The following is a 27,746-nucleotide window of genomic DNA, read 5'->3' as shown; positions in this document are numbered from 1 at the left end:
CTTTATTGGTCGTGGCCCGGCAAATACATTTTATCAGTGATACACTGAAGGCATACTGATGTATTAATGTGAATAAATCATACAGTTCAAGTAATCTGTAATTATGCTATCCTTAACTCTGCATGCAAGTATTGAAGAAATACCGTATTATTAACTTACATTAATGATATTAAAAATTAGTTAAGCGTATCAATCCTGTAGAGAACCTCCTTCACAGCAAAGTTTGAACTGGAAGGTAGCTCCAGTTTTCACAGAATTCAGCAGTGGCTACAAGTAGCTACAGCCAGATTGGTACATCATTTCTCACGGTTAGATGCCAAATTCTAAATTTCATGATCACTACTCAGAGAGTACTGTCTGGATTATCACGGACATCAAAGACTATCAATTACTACTGGTGCTTCTGCCTGAGGGCAAAGCCAAAGTCTGAATGCTGCTCACAGAATATGAATATGAGCTGAATGAACTTGAGCCAGCAATGCACCCAGGTGGCCAAGAAAGCCAATGGCATCCTGTATCAGAAATAGCATGGCCAGCAGCACCAGGGCAGTGATCATCCCCTGTACTGGGCATTGGTGAGGCCACACCTTGGCGTTCAGTTCTGGGCGCTTCACTGTAACAAAGACATTGAAGTGCTGGAGCATGTTCACTCAAGGGCAACAAGGTTTCCAAAGGGTGTAGAAAACAAGTCTTAAAAGGAACAGCTGAGGGAATGGGTTTATTTAGTCTAGAGAAGAGGAGGCTCAGGGGGAATCTCATCATACTCCATCCACAAGTACCTGAAAGCAGGTTGTGGTGAGGTGGGGGCCGGTCTCTTCTGCCGTGTCTGCAGTGAGGACCAGAGGAAATGGCCTTAAGCTGAGACAGTAGATTCAGATTAGATATCAGAAAACAAATTTTCACTGTTAGGGCGGTCAGGCACTGGGATAGGTTGCCCAAGGAGGTGGTGGAGGCTCTATTGCTGGAGGTGTTTAAGAGACTTCTGGCTCTGGGTATTACGGGTTAGTGGTTTGGGGTTACAGTGGCAGTGATGGGTGGATGGTTGGACTGGTTGATCTTGAAGGGCTCTTCCAACCTTGATGATTCTATGAAGTTACATTAGTCCTGCTGCTGTCCTGGCCAAATCGAATTACACCATGCGGTCAGAGATGGACACCGTTGTTTGAAATTCTGCGATCTCCCCACACCTCCACCGCCAGGGGGCGCTGCGCGGCCGCCCAGCCGCCGCCGTCACGTGGGCGGAAGCGGCGCTGCCGGACCGGCCGGGCTGCGGGAGCCGCGTCTGTTCCCGGCCCTTCCCTTCCCGGCCCTGTCCCGGCCCCGCGGTGAGAGCGGGGTGGCTGCGGCGCCCTCCACCCCTTCCTCCGCCGCGTGTGGGGGCCTGCCGTGGTGCTCCGCGGGCCGGCTCGGCCGCGCCCGTGCCGCCGGGCTCGGGGTGGGGCGGCGGCGGGAGGGGGTCGTGTCCGTGTGCGGGACTCGCAGGTGGGAGGCGGTGAGGCGGTGCCGGACGGGCCCCGGGGAGACCGCCGCTGCAGGTAGCTCTTCTGAGTTTTCCTCTTAAATAATTGATATTTTGAGTGATTCCCTTGGGAATAGCTCTCGTGCTACGTTCTGACCCGTACGATGCAGGGGTAGCGTGTTTTCCTGTTTGCACCTTTAGGGGGGCCCAGCAGTGCTCAGTAAGTAGCCTTACACATCGCTGTGCCCTGTCTGGCGCCTATTTCCCGGACAGGCCGCGCCTGTGATGTGATGTCTCTGACAGATTTCACGTAGTCTTTGTCTGGAACATTACAGATAAAAATGCAGCAATGCCTAAAGGGTTTTATTTGAGTCTGGTGTGGTCTCTGCTCTCCTGAAGCATTTTTCTGAGGAAAGGGCTTTATCTCCGACTCCTTGGGCTAAATTCTTTGTTCCTTTGAGCCAGCAGGATTCAAGTGTGAAAAGTAAGAGGTGCTTGATCCTGGCACGTTGTGAAGGTTTTGGTGGTTGTGAAGAAGGGGGCTGAGTTTGTAACAGAAGTTGGACTGTATATTAGAGCCTGTCTTTGATCTTGAGTTGATGATGTTTGTTTGATGGGAAAGCTGTATACTGCATAACCTGGACAATTTGTGTTAGCACTGAAATGGGGGAGCAATTTGCAGCAGTTTGATCGTGACTTAGAGCAGAAAATAAAATTCTAAATCAGGAAGGAAAGGAAATTTCTGAAATGCAGCAGGTTCTTGGTATTTTGTATGTTCATCTTTTGCACCTGTTGAAGAGTAACAGGAATGACAACCTGATACAATTTGGGAAACAGAAGATGGCTCCAGCATTTGATGAAAGAGCAAATTGTTAGCAGCTTTGGACTGTTACATTGCCATAGGGTTGTCCTATAAACAGTGTTTGTTTGGATGCCCTGAGCTCTGTGCATTTGACAGTACTGATTCTGCCTTGGCAGAATCCAAAACCCTTGAGTTACTATCTTTAAAACTATCACAGTGCCTAAGATTTTGTCTTTGCTGTGTGTTTATCAGAGAAAGCAATGCAGGCATCTCTAAGACAACAAGCTAACCGAAAATTTAACTACATATATTGTTTTGACATCAGGCAGCATAGCATGTAGTGTGTATTAATCATATTTTTAATGCCCTGTAGAATTTTAAGGCACAAGTTCAGAGTAATATTGGAGCTTCTGTCTTTAAATAAAAACACTGAAATGTAATGTCTAAGTGTTGCTCTGTTCAGACTTTGTAGAATCTCTGTGTAGTGTGAGGAACTGTTCTGAATCAAGTGAATATTGCTAATTCCTTAATTTCCAGGGCCTTGGTGGGGGTTTTGGATCTGTTTTGTTTTTTGTTTGTTTTTTTCTGATGTGATTGAATTCTACAGGCTTGAGTATTGGATGGGCTTCGCCCATCCCCATCCACATCCCCTCCTCCCTGGATTTCTAGAATCCAGTGGGGACTAGACCATGCTTTGCTGAGGAACCCATTGACTATACCGAAATCTATCATGGAAGTCTCTTTCAGAATTTTATGACTTCCTTGGGATTTTATTCTTGTTTGGTGCAAGGTTAATTTATTGTTGCTCTATGAATTCTTTATTGTAAATGAACATGGTAGAAGTACAAATGCTTTCCTCCAAGTATGTTGCATACTTACTTGAAGACATTGACAAAAGAAATCCTAACTGTCAGTGAACATTTTTAAACAAACCAGTTGATAGTGCATCCCACAAATCTGAATAGCTTTCTTCTCTTACAGTCCCTTCTTCTCACCCTTTACTTTCTCCCACTGCTGGCTGCTGCTACTGCAGAGGTGAATCACTTGAATGAGGAAACCCATGAAGAGATCCTCTCCTCCCCGTCCACCCCACAATCTCTTTCCACCTTCTTTTTTGGTCCTCTACCTTCCACAAATCACCTCAAAACTGTTCTCACTGAGGAGAAAAACTAGAAATCAAACTTTCTGGACGTTGTTAGGAAAGTACTTTTGGCGTTAATGACAGATGCACCTCATTTATGCAACCTAATGGTCTGATGTAGTATATGACTACATTGTTGACATCAGGGAATGGCATAATATGGGATTTAGAATTTAGAATTTCTCTTGTGATACCAAGGGAGGAGGAAGTGAGGAAGCAGAATTATTCAGAATGATTTTTCTGTCTACCAGAAGAGAATTAGGATGTGTGTGTGGTTCACCAAGACTCAAAAGTAATAATTTGTTGGACTTGAAATTGTGCCATCAGCGGTGGATTGACTGACTGCTGAGACATACCAAATCCAGAATATATTCTAGAAGTCTTCCTGTAAAGTAGGGGGACATTTTCTTCTGCTAAACGGGGCATTATTTTCAATTTGGTCTGACCAGCATATAACCTTGGTGAAAGAGTCCTGCACATTTAATTGAAGATTTTAGGTATATTTGAAGGATTCAGGACTTTTAAGTTAAGATCATCTCTGTAGTGACTTTAGTTTCACATGATCCATCCTATTAGATTTTGTGGGATTTTTTTGTTCACCTGTCTTCATCTAAAGTTTTACTGAATCCATGGCATTCATGTCCATTCTAAAATTTCACTAACTGGTGAGGGAGTCCTCTTTTTTTGATTCCTGTTTCAACTTTTTTTTTTGGGTTTTTTTTTTTTGTTTTTTTTTTTTTTTTTGGTTAATGTCTTGCATTCCCCTTTACTACAAAGAAGCTTTTTGTTCTCTGTTAAATTAAGCTGAAGGATCATCTGGATGTTGATAAATTACAGTTGTCCTATTGAAGTAAGATAGTAAGCTTTAACTTGAACTTGTACTTAAAGTGGGCTGTTCCTCTATGTAAGTCATGCTTGTCTAGGTTACGATTCATTAAGTTACCTGTAAAATTTAATTTTAAAAATCTCGAATCGCTATAAGTACATGACTGGTTATTTTTTGTGTGTGTCTGTTAAATGTGCTTGAGTGTATTATGACTTCCTGAAATCTTTCAGCTGAGAGAAAATGACTGCAATCAAGCATGCTTTACAGAGGGATATTTTCACTCCCAATGACGAACGCTTGTTGAGCATTGTGAATGTGTGCAAAGCAGGCAAAAAGAAGAGAAACTGCTTTTTGTGCGCCACAGGTACACAGGAATACCACACTGTATTTCTTGTCTTCACCTTGTTTTTTTATTCAGTTGCTTTTGTCTTAGCTTTATTTACAGTGCTTTTTCTTGACCTGTATAAAACAGGTGCTTTCCATTTCCATTTTTAATGGAGAAAATCAGTTGTACTTCCATTATTGCTTCTACTGAAAAAGAAACAGACCCCTGTACTTTTATTCACAGATCTCATTGTAATTTGAAATGAAGGAATCAAACATTTGTTTTGGGACTGCTGGGCTTTATGTAGTGCTTAAAAGGGGATTTAGTAGTCATTATTATCAATAGCTTGATAAACCTAAATAAAATGCAATATAGAGTACTGGTTAGAATCCAAGGCAGAGGGCTCTGGAAAGGCACAGTAACTGAACTGAGTTCTAATGTTCCTTTACATTATATCTCTTTAAAAAATTAGGTGCTTTGGGTTGATCTGTCAATAAATTAGCTTGCTACAATATTTTTCTGACTGAGAAGTCTCTGATAATGTTTTTATTCTGACTGTAATCTCCAATTATGTCTTTGTCAGTTACATGGTAATGGTCCATGATCTGCTGTATCAAAAAATAGCTGTAAATTGGGTTCATTACATCACAAGCTGTAAAGAGATGCATGCCTGTTTGACTGAGGCTTAAACTGAGCTGTGGATATTGTGGATGGAAATGTTTCAAAGGGTCTGTTGTCTGTTTTCATCAAATAAATATTATGAAACCTCCCCCACAGAAGGGAGGGGGATTTCAGAAGTTGAAGTACAGAGAAACAGGCATTAAAGAAATATGTGTTTTGAAATTACTCTCTTATTTCATTTAATAGTGACAACGGAACGGCCAGTGCAAGTAAATGTGGTAAAAGTGAAAAAATCTGACAAAGGAGATTTCTACAAAAGGCAGACTGCATGGGCACTTCGAGACCTTGCTGTTGTTGATGCCAAAGATGCTGTTAAAGTAGGTGTACCTTTTTTATTTTTTTCTGATTTAGTGCTCTGCTCAGAACATCCTTTTCGCTCCAAGTTAGAGTTAACTTCTTGATATTGACTGCTTTAAAGCTTAGATTGATAACATGTTAATTAGGAGTTTATTAGAAATTGGGATGATACATTCCTGTGCTGCTTATGCCTGCATTTTCTTTCAGCCTTTCCAAGAATGTAACCCTGGGAAATTGAGTAAGAACAGTCTAGGTATGCTTGAATAGCAATAGTCTGAATATCTGCCCTGTTAGTTGTAGTGATCTCTCAGTGACTGCAGAGAGCTTGTGCTTTGTTTGTTTCAAGTTGTATGTAAATTTTTACTCCAAGCTTAGTTTCCATTAAGAAAATCTACTACTTACTAATGATGTTCAGCTCCATGTAATGTTTTTAGTGAGGACACTTAAAGTATTCTTAAGGAGCAGTATGTAAGCTGGAGGGTGAGGTCTTAAAATCTGTTCTCTAAATCCTGACATTGGCCATTTCTTGGAAAGGGTAAAGTCCTGAGGTGGTGGACTTTTCCTCAGAACAACAAGAGCAACCTATTTTTGACCACTCAAATTAATCTTTTGTCATACACTAAAGATGTACAAGCAGGCAGGGGTCAAAATCCTTCATGCTACGATGTCTGGTTTTATCTACTGGTAACTCATGATTTGGAAGAATAGTGCAGAAAACTACAAAGTTTAAAACTCTTTGTTTTTCCCCTCCTGACCCCCTCTCCCCCAGTGTAGGTTTGTTATTTCAGTTATCCACATACTTGTTGGCTGGATTTTAGATTTTCCTCGCTGTTCCTAAATACTACGTTGGAGAATTGATTCTTAAGATTAAGGTTAAAATTACTCTGTCTTTCAAGGCTTTTTCTTGCAAAACAGAATTTGATAACCATTTTCAGAAATATACTGTAATATATATACCAATCTAATGAGAAATTTTGAAATGTTCTTTCAAAAACCAAATGTTGAATGCCAAACTCTCTCATATCCAATAACGTAAGAATTAAAGTTTTTAGGTTCATCATGGTTTGCTTTCACATATGATCGTATGCAATGCTTTTGACACCAAGGCCTTTCCTGCACTAGTTGTGAGACAAGTCAAGTTTTATGTGACTATACTGTTTATTTAGAAATGTATGGTAATTATATTTATCAATATAAGCTAAAGAAAAAAAAAGAACTGCTTTTATTGTAAAATTTCCCATCATGTGCAGTTTCTTGTGCCGCCTGCTTCTACAGGTAGTAGTGACTATATAATAAGTAACAGCAATAGTATTTACAAGCTATATGTAAGTAACATATATCTGAGGCAATAACATTTTTCATCAAAAGGAGACTGGACCTTGCAAAATGCTTGTAATATCATCTTTAAAACAGGCAATTACCAGTTCCAGTCCATATTGAGTTCATAAGTGACTGTAGAAAGGCAAGTACTTCATTCAGTCGCTACCAAAGTAACATTCTCAACAGGCAGTAAATCTATTTGAAAATACTTACATAGAAGCTTTTTACTATTAAAAGGCCAAATGATTTTTTCTATCCTGTTCAGTCCTATCAAACACTATCACAGCTCTAAAATATATAAAGTACTTATAATTCTTTTTCCCCTTGCCTATTTTCTCAAATCTCCCTGAACTGTGTTGTGTATGGTATTATTTGGTAACTCCAGCTAATATTTTTATTTTCAGAAGGCTAACACAAGACATTAGTCATTCTGAGGACAGTGTTTCAGGGCAGACAGTGCTGTCAAATATTCGTTGACAGTCTTACAGATCTCTGTATTTTGTGTTGTTTTTGCCTTATCTGGCTTCACAAAATACTGTCTCGTAGCTTGGATTCTGTTTTTTCACGTTCACTATTTTAGCACCTTTATTAAGGTGCATCAGGGCACCAGACTTGCTATATGAGCTTCTGTCTCTTTAAGGCTGGCACATGTACAATTTCATTTTTATTCCATCATCTCAATAATTTAATGTGTAAACAATCTCTGCTACTCAGAAAATCATTTGTCTGTGGAACCTGTAACATATCTTATCTTTTACAGGAGAATCCTGAATTTGACTTGCATTTTGACAAAGTGTACAAATGGGTTGCAAGCAGCACAGTGGAAAAGAACACCTTTATTTCATGTATCTGGAAACTCAATCAGAGATATCTTAGAAAGAAAATTGACTTTATTAATGTTAGTTCACAGCTGTTGGAAGGTAAACTTCTACAATTGTATTTGAAGTGTAAAGTTTAATAATTATTGTTGTAAAACAGGTATACTAAAAGAAATATTTTTAATCCTGATGGGGTTTCTTATGGAATTTTATTATTTTATATTTTTTATGTCTTCAGATGAGCAAGGTGACTATTTATTTTCTAAGATTTTCTGTTAGAAAACTGAGACCCAAGACAAAATACTTAATGATAATTATTTGTAAGCTTATTGTATTTTTAAGACATTCTGTTTCTCGAACAAAATAAAATCTACCTCCAAGATCTGGTAGGTCTAATTGTGTAATGAATCTGCTTTTGTTCCTGTTTTCATTTCCCTTGAATTAGAAAAATGCCTTAAAAAGTGATGCTTCTGTAGCTTTCCAGAGACTAATGAGGGTTTACATGAGATTTCTAGCTTTTAAACTGTGAAGCATGTGTTAAATTCTGCTGGACCCTGTTACAGTTTTTGTGACTGGTTGGTTGCTAAGGAGGCTTTGTATCTTGTTTGCTTATGCTGTATTAAATATTTTTACAGTCATGTTATCATTATTTTAGTTAAAATTTTATAGTCAAGCCTAATGAGTAAGTGTATCTCATGTTGAGTCTGTCAGAAGTGTTTAAACTATTGGTATTAAATACTAGACTGGCATGTGCAGAAGAATTTGAATTAGAAATGTGAAACAGGAAGGATAACGTTTCTGTATTTTGGTGTTGTCCAATTTGTTTTAAACCAACCTCTAACATTTCAAGTTCGTGCAATATTAAACATCCAAACTTACTGCCATTTAAAAATATACACGCTGTTCGTGCTTTGTCTAGCTAACATTCTTTGCTTCCTTTCCTCTGCTTTTCCATACCTTTTAATTCTTCAGAACTTCCTAAAGTTGCAGAAGGTGCGTAACACCTTTTTCCTTTATTTTGCTTTGTAAGCAATTTTCGTAAATAATATGTGATTTTTTTTGGTTTTATTTTGTTTAATAGGGCTTTGGATAGCTTATCGACTTGCTAGAGATAAGAAAGTTATTTCAAATGTCCTAAACACTTTCTGGCTGGACTGTATTAATGTTATGTCAATCATTTGTCAGCCTTTGAGTGGCTTGCTAAATTAAGTAAGTACTGCCGTGAGAAATCATAGTTAATGAAACCATTGTTATTTCATTTTCACTTACCCCAGTACTTACTTTTCTGCTATGAAACTCACCTTGAGCATCAAGATAACTTTTATTTATTCAGTGACATATATCTTAATCAACTTCAGTATGGTCTGTCTACCAAAAGAGAGAATCTAACTTTTACTGATCTTCCGCTAACAAATTGAGCGTAATACTGTAATGTATTCTGATGCTGATTACCAGTGTAAGAGGTGAATAAACTGAGACTAGGTTTGTCCCTTGAAATAAAGGAAGGTGGATATTTGTATTTTGCTTGTGTTGCATAATTTGGAAAAGATCTCTGTTGGGAATCACTTCTGGTAGTTGTAATGAAGCGCATGGAAGACTGAGACTTGAAAAAGTGTTGATAGGTAACAGGTGCTTGTTAGGAAAGTTGTTTAATGGATTAATTTTCTTAGAGGTAGTTAAACATACTTAAGTACTCTTAAAATGCTTGTGACTTTCTGGACTTGATAATGTGTTCTATTTTCCTTCTCTACCTAAGAATCTGTTCCAAGTGGAGAGAATCAAAGTGTAGCAGGAGGTGATGAAGAAGCTGTGGATGAATACCAGGAGTTAAATGCAAGAGAGGAACAGGATATTGAAATAATGATGGAAGGGTGTGAATATGCTATTTCTAATGCTGAAGCCTTTGCAGAAAAGTTGTCGAGAGAACTACAAGTGCTAGATGGGGTAAACATTCCTTCTAATGTGCAGTGTGTCAGCATGTTGAACTGTTCTCATTGATACTGACCACATAGCATTCTTTGAAAATTAATTAACATGTTCTGCTGTATATTTAAATGTAAATGTGTTTCTGTTGCTAAGCTGAGCTACATCCTGTCTATTATCAGATTGTAGAGATTTTCAGCCTTTGCTCTTTGCCTTCCACACCTTCTGGGGTGAATTGCAGGCTTTCAAATGAGTAACTGAGAAGAAAAAAGGGAGACATTCTGCCTATGCCTTTCTTGAGGGCAGGAGTGCACAGAGAGAGAGAATAGTCCATTCATGTCCATGGATGCCTAAAATAGTCCTATCAATGTAACTAGGAAACTGCTTTAGTCTAATAACATTGCAGTATTTGGCTGCCTGTAACAGTGCCATATTATTTGCTGTTTTGCTTTTTAAACAACCCTTCATTCTGGAGGTCACTTGGAAAACTTAAGGAGATGCAGGGGATACAGTCTTGAGGGAACAGTCAACAACCTCCTCAAATTGTCAAGTTGTGTGTTTCTTGTATATTTTGAAAATGCCTTCTGTCATACAGGCAGCTTATCTTGGAATAGAAAATCTGACCTTAACACCTGAGCTGGTTTTTTTGGAACTAAAAATGTTCTGGTATAGCAGGGATTACTGTTCGGCTTTTTATTTTTCTGCAGATCAGTAATTCAGTTCTAAGAACTTGGCAAAATTTTGGTTTTGTGTCTTTTCTTTTTGAAATAAGGAAGTGTCATAGGCTGAGGAACTGCTGTGTTCAGTAACACTTTAAATGAGAAGTACTACAGTGTTGTTGATTTCCTCACAAGTTTTGAAAACTGTTTGACAGTAATAAAGGCAGAAGGAGATATCAGAGAGCTTTTGAGATATAAAAAATGTCTCTTAGAATGTTGCTTTATTTTCTGTACAGGCAAATATCCAGTCCATTATGGCCTCAGAGAAACAGGTGAATATCTTGATGAAGTTGCTGGATGAAGCTCTAAAGGAAGTTGACCAAATTGAGCTAAAGCTGAGCAGTTATGAAGAAATGCTTCAGAGTGTAAAAGATCAAATGGATCAAATTTCAGAAAGCAACCACCTAATCCATCTTAGCAACACGAATAATGTGAAACTACTGTCAGAGATAGAGTTCTTAGTGGTAAGCATTTTTATGGTGTTTACAATAGTTGTTCACACCAAGTGTAATATTCTTTTAGGTTGCTACCCTCTAGCACAATCGTCACTTAAAATAATGAGCATATTTTTCTGTTTTGTTACTGCACTAACTTCAGTAAGTTATAATGATAAAGTTGTATTTATTATTCTGGGGTCAGCAGCATAGCAAACGAGCCTGCTTATGGACAGTACTATCCATTATTTTGTAGAATCACATGGATTTGGCAAAAGGTCATATAAAGGCCCTTCAGGAGGGAGATCTGACATCTTCTCGAGGCATTGAGGCCTGCACTAATGCAGCAGATGCCCTTCTACAGTGTATGAATGTAGCTCTTCGTCCAGGTAATGTTTTTGTTAGACTTCAGTCTAACGTGCAACATTTATTATGGTACTGCCTTTATTTGTAACTGCTGTTCCAACTAGTCTCAGATTTTGTTCTGTAGATTGAAGGAATTGTGACCTTTGGCCCTCTTGGTCCTCATATACAATATATTACTATATATTCTGTGCTCTCTAAATCCTTTTTGTTTGTAGGACATGATATGCTTCATGCAGTGAAGCAGCAACAACAGCGGTTTAGTGACTTGCGTGAGCAATTTGCACGGAGACTTGCCAGTCATTTGAACAGCGTATTTGTTCAGCAGGTATTGCTTCTTTCTATTTAATATGAAATTTTTGATCACAAACTTTTCTGCAGAAGAAAAACAATCTACCTAAGATTGGACATATTCTGTGATGTAATCAGTAAATGCTAGAGGCGCTTCAGGCAGAGATATTGCTAAGCATACCAAACTACAATTGCCTACATAAGTCTCTTACATTAAAAAAAACCCAAACCCAAACACCTCTTTTTAATGGGCTTGCTATCTGAATTAAACACATTGTGTGATATATAGGGATTTATTTTAATTGTAAAGCTTGATTAATTGAGGAGAAAAAGCACTGACCTTTTTTTAAAGCTGTTAGAGGCTGAAAACATTGAAGTTCTTGCTATCTGAACCTCAAGAGCCATGCAAAAAAGCCAAAACAAAACCAAACATCCAAAGTAAAATGTCTGAACCTTGGTTTTGATCTTTAACTTGAGATATTCATAAATCACTGTCCTTACTGTCCTTACACTGTGTCCTAAAGGCTGGGTGGTTTTTTTAGCCTCAGTTTTTTAATTTCTGTATTTTTTATCTCCAATTAGTTTACTCAGACCCTCCTTCAACTCTATAACAGGTCCTCCTATCATTCAGTTCCAGTGAGTACCTTGGGTTTGAAATAAGCTTTTCTAACTAATTTTTTTTTAGCTTGAATCATCTAACTAGCAGCTGCATTTTTGGCTTTGTAAAAAGAAATTTGTCTTTACTGATTACAGAGCATCAGACTTACACCCCTTCTCACTTCTATTATTTTTGTCAGCCTTTAAGCTTTGTTTATAAGCTAACATTCCTCTGATCTGATCTCCAGAAATTGCTAAGAGACAGATGGAGATGTATGGAGGAAAAATATTTTCAGGAAATTGTAATATATGTACAACTGCAGATACTGCAATTGTGTGAAACTGCAGAATTTGTAAATAAAAAATAATAATTCCAGTTCTATACATATTAATGCAATAAAAGTTTAAAAGTTCTAGATTTTCTGTATTAGACTGTGTGCAGAAAATGCAATATTTACACTGGATAATTGTGTAGAAAATTATATTTGAGAGTACAAGCCTGACTTTTTATGACAAAGATTAGCACTTCCTACGTTTCCTTCACTTTGCAGAAGAGTTCCAGCTCCACAACATGTTAATTCTTTAGCTTCTGTTCTTAAAAAGGTATTTTTCCTCTGTCACTTTTGATATTTTGAAAACCTGAGTATAGACTATCTGTCTCAGCCTTTAAATGAGGAAGCAGAAGCTATATTGTATAAGTCCTATGTAAATGCATTCATAAAGTTGGAATATTGGAATTGTGTATGGAAGTGGCTGCTTAACAGAATATATTTTCTGATGTTCTATTCTGAAGATTTTATTTTTAAAACTGGTAAGAGATTATTATTACTGTGCAATATTATGTGTATTAGATGAAATATTTTTAAAGACACTTTTGAGTGCTATTGAGAATGCTATTACCACTTTGCAATTTATTTTTTTTTAAATTCTGAAACTAGTAGTGGCTTCACATTGTTTTTCATATAAAATTACCCTCTGAAAAGTTTTAGCTTGCTGTTAGCTGTGAGGTATTAATCAATGGATTAAACTTAACAGCAAAGTCATAATTTTTAGCAGGAAGAGTTCATTAACTACAAGAGATGAGCCACTGCAAAGCCTTTTTGATTATTGTAGAAGTGAAAAAAGAAGTTTCTGTTTTTAATTTTGAGATACAGATTCAGGTGTTGGAGGTATAACAGATTTTTGTGTTACCTTACTAAAATAACTGTGTTTTTTCTCAAGCCAATGTTCTTGAAAACTAACTAGAACACTTTGTTACCTTTAACATCTGAAGAGTTGCATTATTTGTTTAGAATGTTTCTTACAAAAATAAATCAAAGCACTTCAGAAAAAAAGGCAGATAGAGAATTCTAAATTAAAAATGCAAATGAAAACATGATGTGTGTAGGCAGCTGTTAATACAAGCAAGACATTCTGATTTGGAACTCATTAGATGTAAAGTCAAAGTTAGATTGACATTTGGGCCTAAATACATTATATTGGAAGTATGAAATTGTTCTTTATTTTTTAAAAGGCAAAAAAGCCCAATGCTTGACTCAAACTCCTGTTGTAAGGTACTAAAGTGCTTCATTTCCTTTACATAAAATTGGTAATAAATATTAGAAGTTTTAAGCAGAAATGCAACTTTGGCTTGCCATTCACTGCAATGTTACAAACTGTTTACAGTAACTGTTACTAACAGTCAGTGTAGTCGTCTTTATTGTGTACTACTAATAATTGATTAATCTGTGTATCAACAACTTTAAAGATTTTATTTTTTTTTAACAACCACGTTCAGCACTCATTTTAATGGCAACTAAGCTTTCTGCATTTGAAATATCAAATAGTTCGAAGCTTTGAAACTATGAAATAGTTGAATAACAGACTTGGGTTATCATTGGTAATGGTGTATGTTTATGTGCAGTGAGAGAAAGCCTGTTAATTAGATAGGAAAGGTACACCTAGAAGCTCCATAATGTTTTGGGTTAGGCTTGAACAGGACATGATTTAGTACAACCAAAATGATTAGTCCTGTGGAAAAGTTGGTCTGGAGAGAGAAATTTACCTTGCTAAGGAATTTGTCATCTAGCTTTATGAAGAATGCAACTACCAAGCAAAAAAGTTGCGTGTAATAAAGGGACATGAATAAAATTGTTAGATGAAAGAAGCAATAAAAATCTGGATAGCTGAGTATTTCCTAGCAGTAATATGAATGAACTTTGGACCGACTTAATTGAAGAGAGCTGTGAAAGCCACTGGGTAAATTATGTTAAACTATAATGAACTTGTACATTAAAATGCATGCTGTGGGAATGTAACACACCAGGGGCAGGAGGGAGAACTGTAAATGGTTTTCTGTAATCTAGTTTTCATAGAAGCCTAGAAAAGATCTGTTGAAAATATTTGCTGTACGCATGCCCAGAAGCACATACAGCATTGAGTATGACTTCAGTAATCACATCAGCAGCTGTGTTGCTAATGCTGGCTGGATGCCAATTCCAAATTATATGTTTCAGTAATTACACTTTGCAAAGTTAACTTTTTCTTAAAGGCATACTACAGGATTATTTTTATAAGGAAGATTTATAGTGTTATCCTTCCCCGTTGTCTATGAGAATAAATTAATGAAGTTGGCCGGACTTGTTTCTTTGGGTCCATTTGTGTCTCAGTTTACATAGTTAAGAGAACAGGGCTCAAAGTAAGTTCATGTTCATGTTGGATACAAAAAAAAGAAATGGAACAGGTTGTCCAGAGAAGTTGTGAATGCCCTATCACTGGAAGTGATAGGACAGGTTGGATGGGGCTTTGAGCAACCTGGTCTAGTGAAAGGTGTCCCTTCCCATCACAGAGGAGGTGGAACTAGATGAACTTTAAGCTCGCTTCTAACCCAAACCATTCTATGATCCTATGTAGTATATTAGCTTTTTCCAGAAGCTGGCATGTTCGCATTGCAGTACTTAGTAAAGGTTAGTATTTCACAAATAATATCACAGATTCATATATATATAAATTTTTAAACAAGTCTGTGAATGTATTGTGGAAGCTTTTAGGGCTTTTTTTAACAAAAGACTTGAACCCAGTACAATAGAAAAGGGTAAGACAAAATTTGCTTTGGTTTTGTCACTTTAATCTAAACTGGCTGCTGTTCCAACTTAAAAACATGCAAAGGCAGTTTTTAAGCTGTATAGCTTATTCTGCTGACTTATCACATCCAAGGTGGAACTGTCCAGGAATTCTTCTTCTCTGAGGGACTGACATTGCCTGACCTGCATAAACTGCCTGCATGTGATGCTACAGGAATAGGAATCTTTTTGTGCTGTTATGGCACAAACTATACTTGAGATCAAGGCCTGTTGCAGTATTTACTAAATAAACAGACTTTACAGACTTTACAGAAAATATTAAAGCCATTTGGAAATTAAGTCCCATCCTCCCTTCTGTTAACCCAGGAATAATGGTTGTGTATTCTGCTGTGTGGCTGCACAGTGGTGTTACCTTGCTTGCTCTTCCTGAATTTCCCAGGAAGCTTGTGAGTTCAAGCAAGTGAAAGCTTAAAAATCTAAATCATATGTTGTTCCAGCAATGTGATGTGATGCTTAAAGCATAGTGTGGGTTTCAGGAAAGTAGCCAGAGTAAAGGAGGAGCATGAAATTAGTAGCTTGTGTTAAATGCTGCATGTCAAAAACTGTTAACTCCAGTAAATGTTCACTGAAAGTGTGGGGGTGTGTCGCTGTGTGGAGGGAGAGAGAATGTGTGTGAACTGATGTTTTTAAGACTTGACCAAGGAAGGCTTGGCCAAAGTGGACTAAAGTAGGTTGAATTGGAGCAACTTTCAGAGAAGAGGTGTAGTATATAAAGCTCATTGTTAACACCTAAGCCACTCATTAACTGGGGACTTGATGTGTCTTACAGTGTGGGAGTAACATCTTTAAACAGAAGCAGTGAAAAATGCTAGTGACTCACCCTTAAGGCAAAGAGCCTTACAATGAACAAGCTTATTAAGATGCATTACCTGCCACAACTATAACAGCTTAGCGTCAGTATTGTTAGGTGTCTTTTTCAGTCTTCGTCTCTAGGCTTTGCTTCTATCCAAGGTATTTTATGAGACTTTTCTGTTTGCCTGAATGAGATGCTGTCTTCATATTAAGTTTTTCAGGAACCTTATTGTACTTCTGTGTAGTGCTTCCAGATTTACTTCAATACTTTTTTTTATCAAGGGTCATGATCAGAGTTCCACTCTTGCCCAGCACTCTGCTGAATTGACATTACCCAATCACCATCCATTTCACAGAGATTTACTTCGATATGCTAAACTGATGGAGTGGCTCAAGAACACAGATTATGGAAAATATGAAGGACTAACAAAGGTATGTGAAGTGCTCAAATGATGCTAGACAAAGTACGTAGTAGACTGGATTTGATAGTCAAAACAATTGCCCGTGTGTATGCACCTGTGAATATTCCTATATATGAAATGTAACTCAATGCTCCTCTTTTCTTGGAATAATGTTCCTCTTTGGAATAAGAAACTTCGTTTTTTCATGTTTGTGATATCCTGTTTTGTTTGTTAGTTTTTTTCCTCAAACATTTGGTTCAGAAGTATAAGATATTTTTTTTAATGTTTATGTAAAACAAGTTTGTCATTTTACAACCTAGTAAGAAAAATGATATTAAGCTATTTTCAAAGCGATGTGTCTTTTGTCTGTGTGACATCTTTATTTCAACAGACCTTCATTTCACTTGGGAACATCAAAAATTTAAGAGGTCTCTTGTAAAGTAGACTAAATAGAAATGTTTTCCCTTTCTATGTGTGTAACTTTTAACTACCTTGTTTAAAACTAACATGGAGTGAAAAAAATGACTACAGAAGTATACAAAATGTTTAGGTAGAAATCAAAAGGAAGTTAGTCCTTAGAGAGCAAGTCTTTTTTTTTTAATTAAAGTACTGTAATTCTTAAATGGAAGATTTAAATTAGACTTTTTCAATGGCTTTGAAACAGCTCTTCCTTCGCTTTCAGTGTCATGCAGATAGTTAATGAATGGTTGACATATTTGTGATCTTCTAACAAAAAATTGAGTTATATATTTATGTGTTATGTGTGCTTTTGGGGACACAGTGGGAGTGATGAAAGATGGTACAGAGAATGGTGCTGAATTCTCTCCATTTTACCCTTGAATTGAATTCTGTGATACTCTACTACTGACAATCCTATTTGTATGTACTGCATTGCATATCTTTCTTTATGGAGGAGAAGTAGAAGTTTCTGAATAATGCTTAGTGAACTCACTATGAAAATGAATATAAGCTGCTTAAATATCATGAATATATTTTTGTGCATGCTGCATAAATATATATATTTATATTGACCAAACCAGTTTGTTATTTAGTAGGACTTACAAACCTTGCACATTTTTGGAACTATTTACCTATAATAGAAGAAGTCAGTATGAATACCTGTTAACTAAATTTACATTTTTCTTTTAAGAATTATATGGATTATCTATCACGACTGTATGAAAGGGAAATAAAAGATTTCTTTGAAGTTGCCAAGATCAAGATGACGGGCACAACCAGAGAAGGGAAAAAGTTTGGTAAGCTTCCAGAAGACACATATCTTGCTTTGAGTCTTGTAATTTGCATATTAAACACTTATTACAACACTTACAGCTAATTTTATGATGGGGTAAAATTCTTTATTTTTGGCAAGGTAGAAGAAGTTGGATGGAAAAAATGATTGGTAAAACTTCTGACTTCGAGAAGGCCAAAGTAGAACAACTGAAATCTTGTGAAATTAGTCAAGATAAAAGGATAAAATATGATATTTTTCTAAATTTTCAGATCCTTGCTCACTTTTTAACAAACTACCAATCATATTTTATTACTTGATCTATCCCACTTTATTACTGGAACAAGTTTGAAAAATCAATTCTTGTAATTAACAAAAGTTTGGGCAGCAGCGTGTGTGTGTTCCTTCTGCTGTTATTTCTGCTTTTAATAAGTTTTAGGTGGATTTTAGGAAGCTAGTTTTTAATGCTAATTCTGCCTAAGAAAACTTGTGTATTTTATTGGTTTTTTTCAGTTGGATTTACCTATGTAACCTGAGACTAGAAATCATAATTTGTTAACTTGTAGGCATTTATGTCTAAGGGTGTATATATTCCTCCTAGGATTAGTCTAGTGTGAATACGGAAATGAAACTTTAGGAAAAAAACAAACTTGGATACTTAGAAAGCAACAGTGGTATAGGTGTATTTATATATTGTCTATTCTATATTTTGAGGTGCACTGTTTCAAAACTGGTTTGAAATATTTATGTTTGCCGCAGTTCGCCAGTTTGCAACTTCAGAATTCCAAAATTATGTGCAGCTTTAACGAGTAAGTTCTGTCAAGCCTATTTTGGGTCCTGAACTTATCCTTTGAAGTTTGATGGTAGAAGATGGTAGAAAACAGGAAAATGTAACAAAAGGAAGAAAGCAGGAGAGTGGTATTATTTGAGGAAGGGGGAAGCTGGAAAGATCAGTCTTGGCAATCTGTTGGACATGGAGAGCAAGAGGTGCCATAATGTGTCATCATCAGAACATTTAAATTCATAAATCTTGAAAAGGTATCTTATTGCAAGGAAAGAACCCCCTTTATCCTAATACAAATTGATATCTAAAGCATTCTTAACCCTTTGTCTTGACACTTCTTTTGTGATTTGTATTTGTGAGGAAACAGTTTTTGTAGCAATTCCCTGACTTGCGTAAGCATTATGGAGCTAGCAGGTGTTTTGGAGAAAGAGGTCCTTCAATTCACCAGCGTAAAAGCTGCACCTTGAGAAGACTTGTGTCATGCATTTGTCATGTAAATTTATTTATTTTGTAACAGCTTATAATGGTTTGTAATTTCAAAGGTTTCCATGTTCAATGTAGGGATCATACTACTACTCCTAGTTGCACATTTATTCAAAATACATCACTTCTTAATAGTAAACTTGTTTAAGGAATAGTATAGGTGCATAAATGCAATAATGCTCCAGTTGTACTCGAACACTAAAGATGACCTGTTTCCAAGCTGTGTTGGTGTGTGTTCTTGCCTTTTTTTTGTGCTTTGGGAATAGCACTGCTATTTGAATGCCTCAAAAGCTGGGAGAATTCTGGCATTCTGTGCTAGCGCAAGGTTCTTTGTCTGCTTTTTTATGGCAAAAAAACCTACCTGGGTCGTGAGCATTCACACTTGTCTTAAGTAGTGTTTTTTTTCTTTTTTTTTTCCTTTTCTGATGAAGCCAAGACTTTGATACTTAAATACCATAAAGTCAATGTTGGAAAGAGTGCTACTACTGTCATAGGTTTATGCGGTGTAGCTTCTCAAAAGTCACTGAGGCTCCCCTGATTGTCTGGGGCCTGATCTTTGCCTGTAGTTCTTCACATTCTGTTATAAGTCCCATGCGTTTGGAAATTGAGGACAGTGAAGAAGTGGGGCCAATGCATGACAGTTGCATACGCCAAAATATATCATGCCTAAAACGTTTTTATTCGAAACCTGCCAAAACCCCCAAGATCTAAAAACTAGGCTGGAATTAAATTTCAATTTGATGTTACAATTATCAGTAGTGTTGCCTTCTTGAGAACATCTGGTATTTAAGACATGTTTGTGGCATTTAGAAGTATCTACTCATTCTATTACAGTAGGTTCTGCTTGCCTGCTCCATTTTTGGGGGCTTGTAGCATCCATCCTCATCAAGATCTTTAATACCACATATTGCTTTTAGCGTATGTATGCAAATGCCTTTTACTGGTTAGGGAATCTCTATTTTTCTACAAATGCCCATTTACTCTAAATTTCACATTGAAGTCCACTTGAGGAAGCTGTTTTATTCTGAAAAAAAATAAAAAAAAAAAGCTTTGGAAATTTTTTTACTATATATTTATTATTTTCATCCTCTCCAAATTTGCAGTCATCAGTTTTTGGTGCAGCATAAATACAAAAGATGTATTCTCTATGTAAACATCCTGATTTGCAAACAGAAAAGGGTAGCCATGAATGATTTTGTAGCATTGGTATATGTTTTTTTTAAATTAAAATGCTGGACAATATCTCTGACTCAGTAAAAAATTACATAAGTGCATTTTAATTTCTTCAAGTCTATTATTGATATGATGATTTATCTTGGAAACTGAGTCTTTTGCAGTATTAATTCTGACAAATAAAGCCCTAATTTAATGGACTTCTCAATTTGGGAGAACTTGAATACACGTTACCAAAAATGTTCTTTGAACACACTATATAAGAAAAAGCAAATTTTAATACCTAGAAACTTACTTTATTTTCCATGTAGCTTAGATACTGAATTTCTAGAATAGTACCTCTCCAACTAAATGTGTTTGCAATGTAGTTACTTGCTGCTTATAGTTCTCCGCATGTTTCTTTCCAGTTAGAGCTTAACTTGCATCTTGTGCATGGTTTGTGCAAACTGCATTTTAACTTGTCTTTGTCTTTGATGCTTGCAACCTAATCCATCCCAGCTACACTGCCTCGAAAAGAAAGTGCTGTCAAACAGGAAACTGAGAGTGAGTATAACTAGTTGCATTAGTTGGTATTGTCAATGCATGTGTGTCGATGTTACGATGTAGTGCTGCATCATGGAGAATCTGCCTAACACTGAAGTACTCTAGAATGAAATGAGCATTAGCAGAATCATTGATTTTGCAAGGCAAAAATGAAGCACAGCTATAATGTCCCAACATAGAAGTTGAAAAGGTTTGCAGGTAAAGGCAATATCTTCTGTTTTCCCCATGCTACTAGTAAAAATATGTTTGTGCCTGAGAGCTTGTCATAGTTTTCTAACTCTTCCAGTAAGCTGAGGTGGCAACTTAGATTTATAGACTTTGTCTTGTGACTAGATACCAACATAGCAGTTAAATGAAACTTGCAGGGTTGCTTTTAAGTTTCTTTGTGGTTTAGATGTGAGAAGTTTACGTGGCAGCCAGATATTGATAATTTCTTGGTCTTTTTTGTTACTAGCTTTCTCTGTTCTCATCCAACATTTCTGAGAATTCTAGAAAAAAAAATACATGTTCCTCATCTAGGAGAAGGCCCGACAATATCAGGAAGAAATGACTGAATATTAATTATGATCAAAAGGAGGGGAGACCATTAGAAGTAGAATTACTGTGGAGCTGTAGATCCAGCAAAATAGCTAGAACAAACTGTGTAGATAAAAGGATGTTAACAGCAGAAAGATCAAGTTCAAGATGAAAAAGTGCCTGTGTGTACATAAAGCTTTTTAATTTTTTCCCTCCTGGGCATCAGTTCTTCTGCTTGTAGCAGCCTTTGCCCAGAGTACATTCACAAAGATCATAACTGGTCTTCACTTTCAAGTTTTCAAGGAGAATATCTATCTCAGTGTTCCTGTATTTCAGAGTTTCATTCCTTTTATACTTTTTTTCCATAGTTTACAAGAGAGGTTATACAGCTATGTTGTACTTTGAAAATTGCTGAAGTATTTCAGTTACCTTGTAACAAGGAAAGAATGTCTATAGCAAAAGCATTTTTAGCTTAGATAAAAATTGAGTTGTTTGATTTTAATATAGGACTATTGTATTGATCTCATATGTTCTGTAATGAACCTGTTCTTCAGTATTTTATTCTGCCTTTGCTTCTTCTTCATAGTGTCTTTATTTCACAGGTCTTCATGGAAGTTCTGGAAAACTGACTGGGTCTACTTCTAGTCTAAATAAACTCTCTGTTCAGAGTTCAGGAAACCGTAGGTCTCAGTCATCCTCACTGTTAGACATGGGAAACATGTCTGCCTCTGACCTTGATGTGGCTGACAGAACAAAATTTGATAAGGTAAAGCCAAAGTATTGTATAGGATTCCTGCTTAGTTTTGTATTAGAAGCATCTTACATATCCTTCTTGTATAGTTTAAAAATCTGTACTGTTTAAATCTTAAAACCTGCCAATTTCAAAGTCTGTATGCACCATACATCTAATAAAGGCAGTTTCTAAGAAATATGTAGGTCAGAGTATTATTCTTTGGTTATAAGATTCTATTAAGTTCCTTTATATGCTATGTGTGATCTTTAAAGAATATCAAGCATAAAACAAATGGTCTATTAAGTTTAAGCCAAATACACATTTTTAAGCAAATAGGAATTGTGATGGATTCTCCAGCTGATATTATTTTTGTCAGTACAGAGATTCATGTGTTCAGGAGAAAATTCTTTACAGAGAGAGTAATCAGGCATTGGAATGGGCTGCCCAGAGAGGTGGTGGATTCACCATCCCTGGAGATTTTTAAACGCAGATTGGACGTGGCACTGAGTGCCATGATCTAGTAAATGGACTGGATTTGGACCAAGGGTTGGACTCGATGATCTCGGAGGTCTTTTCCAACCCAATCGATTCTATGATTCTATGATTCTATGATTTTGCCAGTATGTAAGCAAAAGTGAAAGATATGAAAGCAGAAACTTATTTTAGCCAGGACTTTGAGCATGGCCCTAAAATTTTATTTATTCTGGTTTCACATCAGTTATCATCAGTTTTCAGCTTTAACAATGGCACTAAGTGACTATTGGAGTGTCCTCATCTTGTTTTAAAACCTGCTGTCCTCAGCATCTGTTGATTTCTCCCCCATCAAACCTTTAAAAGTGACAATACTCGCTATTTCTTGCGGAATTAACTCCTCAGCGGAAGGAAAAGGAGCAGTTATCAGTGAGAGATAAAAATATTTTTCTTCTTCTCTTGAATTGTTTGATGGAGATGAGTTTTCTTCTGACCTCTTCAAATCCTTGCTCAATCTTTTTCTGGGAGGAAATACTATATGCCTGAAACAATATTAACTGCTAAGTTATTACAAACCTGTAGCAGCAACTTGTCTAGAATTAAAAAGATAGCTTGGTAAAACAGCTTTATGCAAGTATTGTGCTATTATTTTCAACTTGGGACTTGTATCTCACACCCATTTGGGATATGTGGGTGTGACTAATATATACAAAATTGTAAGCTATTGATCTGATCTACTAGGTTGTTTGATTTTTTCCTATGGGAATTTCCATCAGTATGGATTTCTTTGTGGTGAGATTAGTTATGTAAGTTATGTAAGTTATTGCCTGTCTTGTTCGCTAAATACTTGCAGAGAAAATTCTGCATTGTGTAAAGATGACAGATTATTGCCAAAATAGTGTTTTGTTTAAGTCTAAAAATTGTGATGCATACTTCAGTACAAAACCTACTTGTTGCTTTCTGTAGCAGGTATAAAGAAACATTTTCTGCTTTTCCTACAGAGCAGTTATCTTCTACATATACAGTTGACCTGTTTTTCTTCCCTAAGGCTTTAAATTTTGCCTCAGACTGTGTCTAGAAAACTTATAGTTGTGGAAAAACATAGGTTATTCTTTTCTTACCAGTGTTACATGCATGAGAAGGGACTATATTGAAGATGCAACTATACTTTCAAAGATAGAAGTTCAAGCTGTTTCCATTTCTGTTAAGTAGTAATAAGCCTTCTAAAGCTTAGTAAGTTAGGAAGTATATGCAACAAAGTTAAAATTGGTATTGCTAACTGTTCGTAGTATTTGGTGTATTGATAAAATATTTGGCTTTCTTTAGATTTTTGAGCAAGTATTAAGTGAACTAGAGCCTCTGTGTCTGGCAGAACAGGACTTCATTAGTAAATTTTTCAAACTACAACAACATCAGAGCACATCGGGAACAACAACGGTATGGCTTACATTCTCTGTCATTGAAGTAAAAAATACTGACCAGGCCTCATTAGAGAAATAAATAAATTTGAAATTTATCTGGCAGTTATGTGATCTAGGTGATCAATAATGTGTTTTATTCCATGATCTGGCAGGATCCTTATTTTTGGCTGACCATAACAAAATCTGTGAAAGAAGGACTGACAGGTTTCTTTGCCATGGCTTTATCTCCTCGTAAGATCACAACAGACACTTGACCATGCTATGCAGGAAGACAATAGGGAGTAATTGGGGATAGTGTTGTATTTGGTGGAACGTGACCAGAAAACACCAGAACCTTGCAAACTGCTATATTTTCTACTCAGGAGGCGGGCTGATGGAGTAGAGAGCTGCTAATCATGTTGGTTTTATCAGATATACTTATTGCTTAGATACAGAATTGGAGACAGAATTTATTTTTGTTTACATACATTACATCCTTGTTCTTACAGAATGAAGTGGAGGAAATGGATGGAGTAGCTTTATCTCGTTCGTACACTTCCGGTGTTCCACAAACTATATCATCTGAGTATGTGCTGCTGTTGTTATTGATTCTTAATTCTTAAACCTACTTTTGAATTTATTTGGCATATAAAACTTTTCTCTGTAATCAGAAATTGTTCCCTTTTAGTGGAAGTGAACAGTGAAATCTTAATTTTAGCTACAAGACATTGAGTGTGTCACTAAATAGAAAATTTTTGTATATGGGATGGGTGTTTCTGTCTATAGTGGTATAAAAAAGATGCTTAATTCTCTTAGTTTGCAAAGTGAAAGTAGGCTCTGTTATATGGAAAATGGGCTTAGCAAAGTTTTGAGAGTGTGTGGCAGCTTTCACAGAGAAAATACTTTTTGGAATATTTTATACCTGTGACTGTTGACTTTTACTGTGTGGCACTGACGTTTCTTCCTTAGCAGCCTTCTGAAAATCATGAGACTTGTTGAATGAAAAAGAGACTACTATATCCAATAAATATATCCTAAAAATGTTATCAAAGAACATGTAATATAGCCTAGTAAACTGTCAGAGTAATATTTTTCTCTTATACATTTTTAATAGGAAGGACATGATCCGACAAATGATGACAAAAATATTTCGTTGTATTGAACCTGAGCTGAATAACCTTATAGCGCTGGGGGACAAGATTGATAGCTTTAATTCCCTTTATATGTTAGTTAAGATGAGTCATCATGTATGGACAGCACAAAATGTGGACCCAGCGTCCTTTCTCAGCACAACACTTGGAAATGTTTTGGTGACTGTCAAAAGGAACTTTGATAAGTGCATTGTAAGTTTTTAGTTATTCTGATTAAGCTAACTATAATATTATAGGAAGCCCAGTCCTATCCACTTTGATTTTGCATTTCTTTATAGTTAAATTTTTGCGTTAAATTTGAAGAGAAAATTAGTAACTTTATTGCTCTTCTGCTGGCTAAGCCTTCAAAAAAGATAAACTAATTGGTGGTTGTGTTTCTTTTTCCTCTCCATTCCAGTTTTCTTCAGTAAGTAGCTATTTGTAACAAATAAGACCACTTATTCACTTCTGTGAGTTGGTTGACATTTTTAGTTTTTGTTTGTATTTTATACTCCCACTGAGATTACCGAAGTCCATTAAGTAAACTGTAGCTCTGTGCCTTTTTTACTTGCCGAAGCAAAAGGTCGTGGACTTACGAGGGTGTGAGGTTCTTTGGCACTATGAGCAGTGGCAGCCACTACTGCCAGAATACAACTATGACCATTATATGAAATATGGCAAGTTTAGTGAAAATATAGTTGCTGGCATAATTTTTTTCTTAATTTTCATCAATGTAATTTGACTCTAGGCCAACGTAATAAGACTAACCATTCTTGATCAGTTTAATGCTTAAAATATTTTGAAGATTTTTTAAAAATTAGACTCAAAAATAATATTTTAATGGAAGACTAAAGAAACTTTTGCAGCAAAAAGAATTGTTAGCTTGGCTGAATCAGAAAAACGAAGTTCCTTGTTGGATTATTGAATGAAAATTGTTAATTGCTTCTGGTGCACAAGTTTGGGATTTTTTCATTGGGTTTTTTTTCTTAACAGTAAGTAAACAAAGGAGAATAAAAGCTCATCTTCCCTTTTTCTTTGCGATTATTTTACTTAACAAACGTTTAAGGGTAAAAAGGCAGAAAGACTGAGTATTAGTCTTTCTATTCAATTATATATTAGTTGAAAGGTAAAATTATTTCTGTGTTTGGATAAATGTCAGTTTTCAATATATCTGCAATTTTTTTTTAATAGTTGTTACATAATCTAGTCATATATTAGAGGTTAACATCTGTTCTTCTTTTGAATTTAAGAGTAATCAAATGAAGCAGATGGATGAAGTAAAAATCTCAAAGAAGAGTAAAGTTGGGATCCTTCCATTTGTTGCTGAGTTTGAAGAGTTTGCTGCCCTCGCTGAATCGATTTTCAAAAATGCAGAACGACGAGGAGATCTAGATAAAGCCTACACAAAACTTATTAGAGCTGTTTTTGTCAGTGGTAGGTCTTCTGAGGTTTTCATAGCTACTAATATAATTGTTTCCTCCTATTTATATATCATTTTGCTCCAATTAACAGGTGATTTTTTTAAGATTGTCTGTTGCAAGCCATGTGACCGATATTATGGCTGAAATTTTGGTTGTCTCTCTTATTGGTAGGTGACCAAGTGTAATCCTTTTGATTGCAATATACTTTTTAAGAGAGAACTGTAGATATTTCCTTTTGTATATACCTGTAATCTCGAGTTATAAGAGAGGGAAGTGGTTATGACTCTGGAGAGGAAGAGGAGATGGCAGCAACACAGCATGCTCAATCTGAAGTAGCTTCCTGTTTGTTTGGTTTTTTTCCCTGTAGAAAATTCTATGGGAGTATATGGCAGTAGCAGACTTTTCCTAGTTGGCAATTCAGTGTTCTGACTGAAGTGAATCATTACTGATACTCTGGTAGTTTCGGCAAAGGATTAATGGATGAACAGGCACAGAGACTTAATTGCACTCTTGGTGGAAGCCATCCTCTTTTCAGCCTGCTTTTAGGTGCAGTAAGGGAGTGATAGGTAGAATTTCTTTTGCCTGCCTGTTGTTTTGTTTGGTTTTGGGGTCGTTTGGTTTTTTTTTTTTTAGGAGTGGGAGAGAAAAGATCTAGGATTATCTATTTTTATTATTAAACTTAGGGACTGACAGTAATTTTGAACATAAAACTAATAAGCAAAAATTGAAAGACTAAGAAGTACATTTAAAAAAGCCCCACTATTTTATCGAAGATTTTTGTCCTACTGAAGATGGGAATTGATTTTTCTTTGATTTTTCTTAAATAATTCTGTCATGTAAAACTTATTAGGGATACTGAAAGCTTGCTTGTAAGCCTCCACAGAGTGTGGGTTGTTTCTCACTTCTGTAAATGAGACCATACATAGGCACTATTTTGTATCTTGTGACTTGCCATACAAATTTCATGATCTTAGAGCCTGTATTTATCTGTTACTTCTTATGAAGGCTGTCAGATAACTGTTCTATTTAGTGACAGTTCTGGCGATTACTCATACAAACGTTTATCAATTACATGAAATCCAAAACTTCTTTTTTGACAGTATTATAGTTACTGGTTATGTTTTTTTGAATTTGGTTGTCCTTTAGGTATTTTAAGTATTTTGCTTCCTGTTTCTTTCAGTTGAGAAAGTAGCTAACGAAAGCCAGAAAACACCCAGAGATGTGGTCATGATGGAGAACTTCCATCATATTTTTGCAACACTTTCGCGCTTGAAAATTTCTTGTCTGGAGGCTGAGAAAAAAGAAGCCAAACAAAAATACACTGATCATCTTCAGTCTTATGTAATCTATTCACTTGGACAGCCTCTTGAAAAATTAAATGTAAGTATATTCGTGTATACATTTAAATGGTACAGAATAGTTTTGAATGTTTAGTTTGCATTATTTGATCTCTTTATCACTGCATCTATCATAACCTCTTATTTTATTATTTTGGACTTCAGCATGTCTGGCAAGAGTACTTGACTCATGAGGGTAGCAGTCTTGGATGA

General features: G+C 36.2%; 1 protein-coding gene across 9 annotated transcripts in view; it reads left to right on the top strand.

The window, feature by feature from the left end:
- Positions 1 to 1,255: 1,255 nt before the first annotated feature.
- EXOC1 (exocyst complex component 1) overlaps positions 1,256 to 27,746 on the top strand; it is a 29,168-nt gene continuing 2,677 nt past the window's right edge. The window contains exons 1-19 of one of the 9 annotated variants that reach the window (XM_039378579.1): positions 1,256 to 1,325; positions 4,459 to 4,592; positions 5,421 to 5,551; positions 7,612 to 7,771; positions 8,642 to 8,662; positions 9,426 to 9,613; positions 10,548 to 10,775; positions 11,002 to 11,134; positions 11,327 to 11,436; positions 11,982 to 12,035; positions 16,193 to 16,342; positions 17,462 to 17,567; positions 20,481 to 20,525; positions 21,644 to 21,807; positions 23,572 to 23,682; positions 24,155 to 24,231; positions 24,760 to 24,988; positions 26,026 to 26,209; positions 27,377 to 27,576. In XM_039378579.1, the coding sequence (XP_039234513.1) occupies positions 4,469 to 4,592; positions 5,421 to 5,551; positions 7,612 to 7,771; positions 8,642 to 8,662; positions 9,426 to 9,613; positions 10,548 to 10,775; positions 11,002 to 11,134; positions 11,327 to 11,436; positions 11,982 to 12,035; positions 16,193 to 16,342; positions 17,462 to 17,567; positions 20,481 to 20,525; positions 21,644 to 21,807; positions 23,572 to 23,682; positions 24,155 to 24,231; positions 24,760 to 24,988; positions 26,026 to 26,209; positions 27,377 to 27,576 (2,415 nt within the window). In that variant the 5' untranslated portion in view covers positions 1,256 to 1,325; positions 4,459 to 4,468. The other 8 variants (XM_027735873.2, XM_027735875.2, XM_027735878.2 and 5 more) reach the window with 8 other exon arrangements.

Source organism: Pipra filicauda, unplaced genomic scaffold (genome assembly GCF_003945595.2).
Source record: "Pipra filicauda isolate LSUMZ 115617 unplaced genomic scaffold, ASM394559v2 scaffold140_size2443280_pilon, whole genome shotgun sequence".
In the NCBI taxonomy this organism is placed as follows: Eukaryota; Metazoa; Chordata; class Aves; order Passeriformes; family Pipridae; genus Pipra; species Pipra filicauda.
Note: the sequence above shows the minus strand (reverse complement) of the source record. Positions and strands in the feature narration are given on the sequence as shown.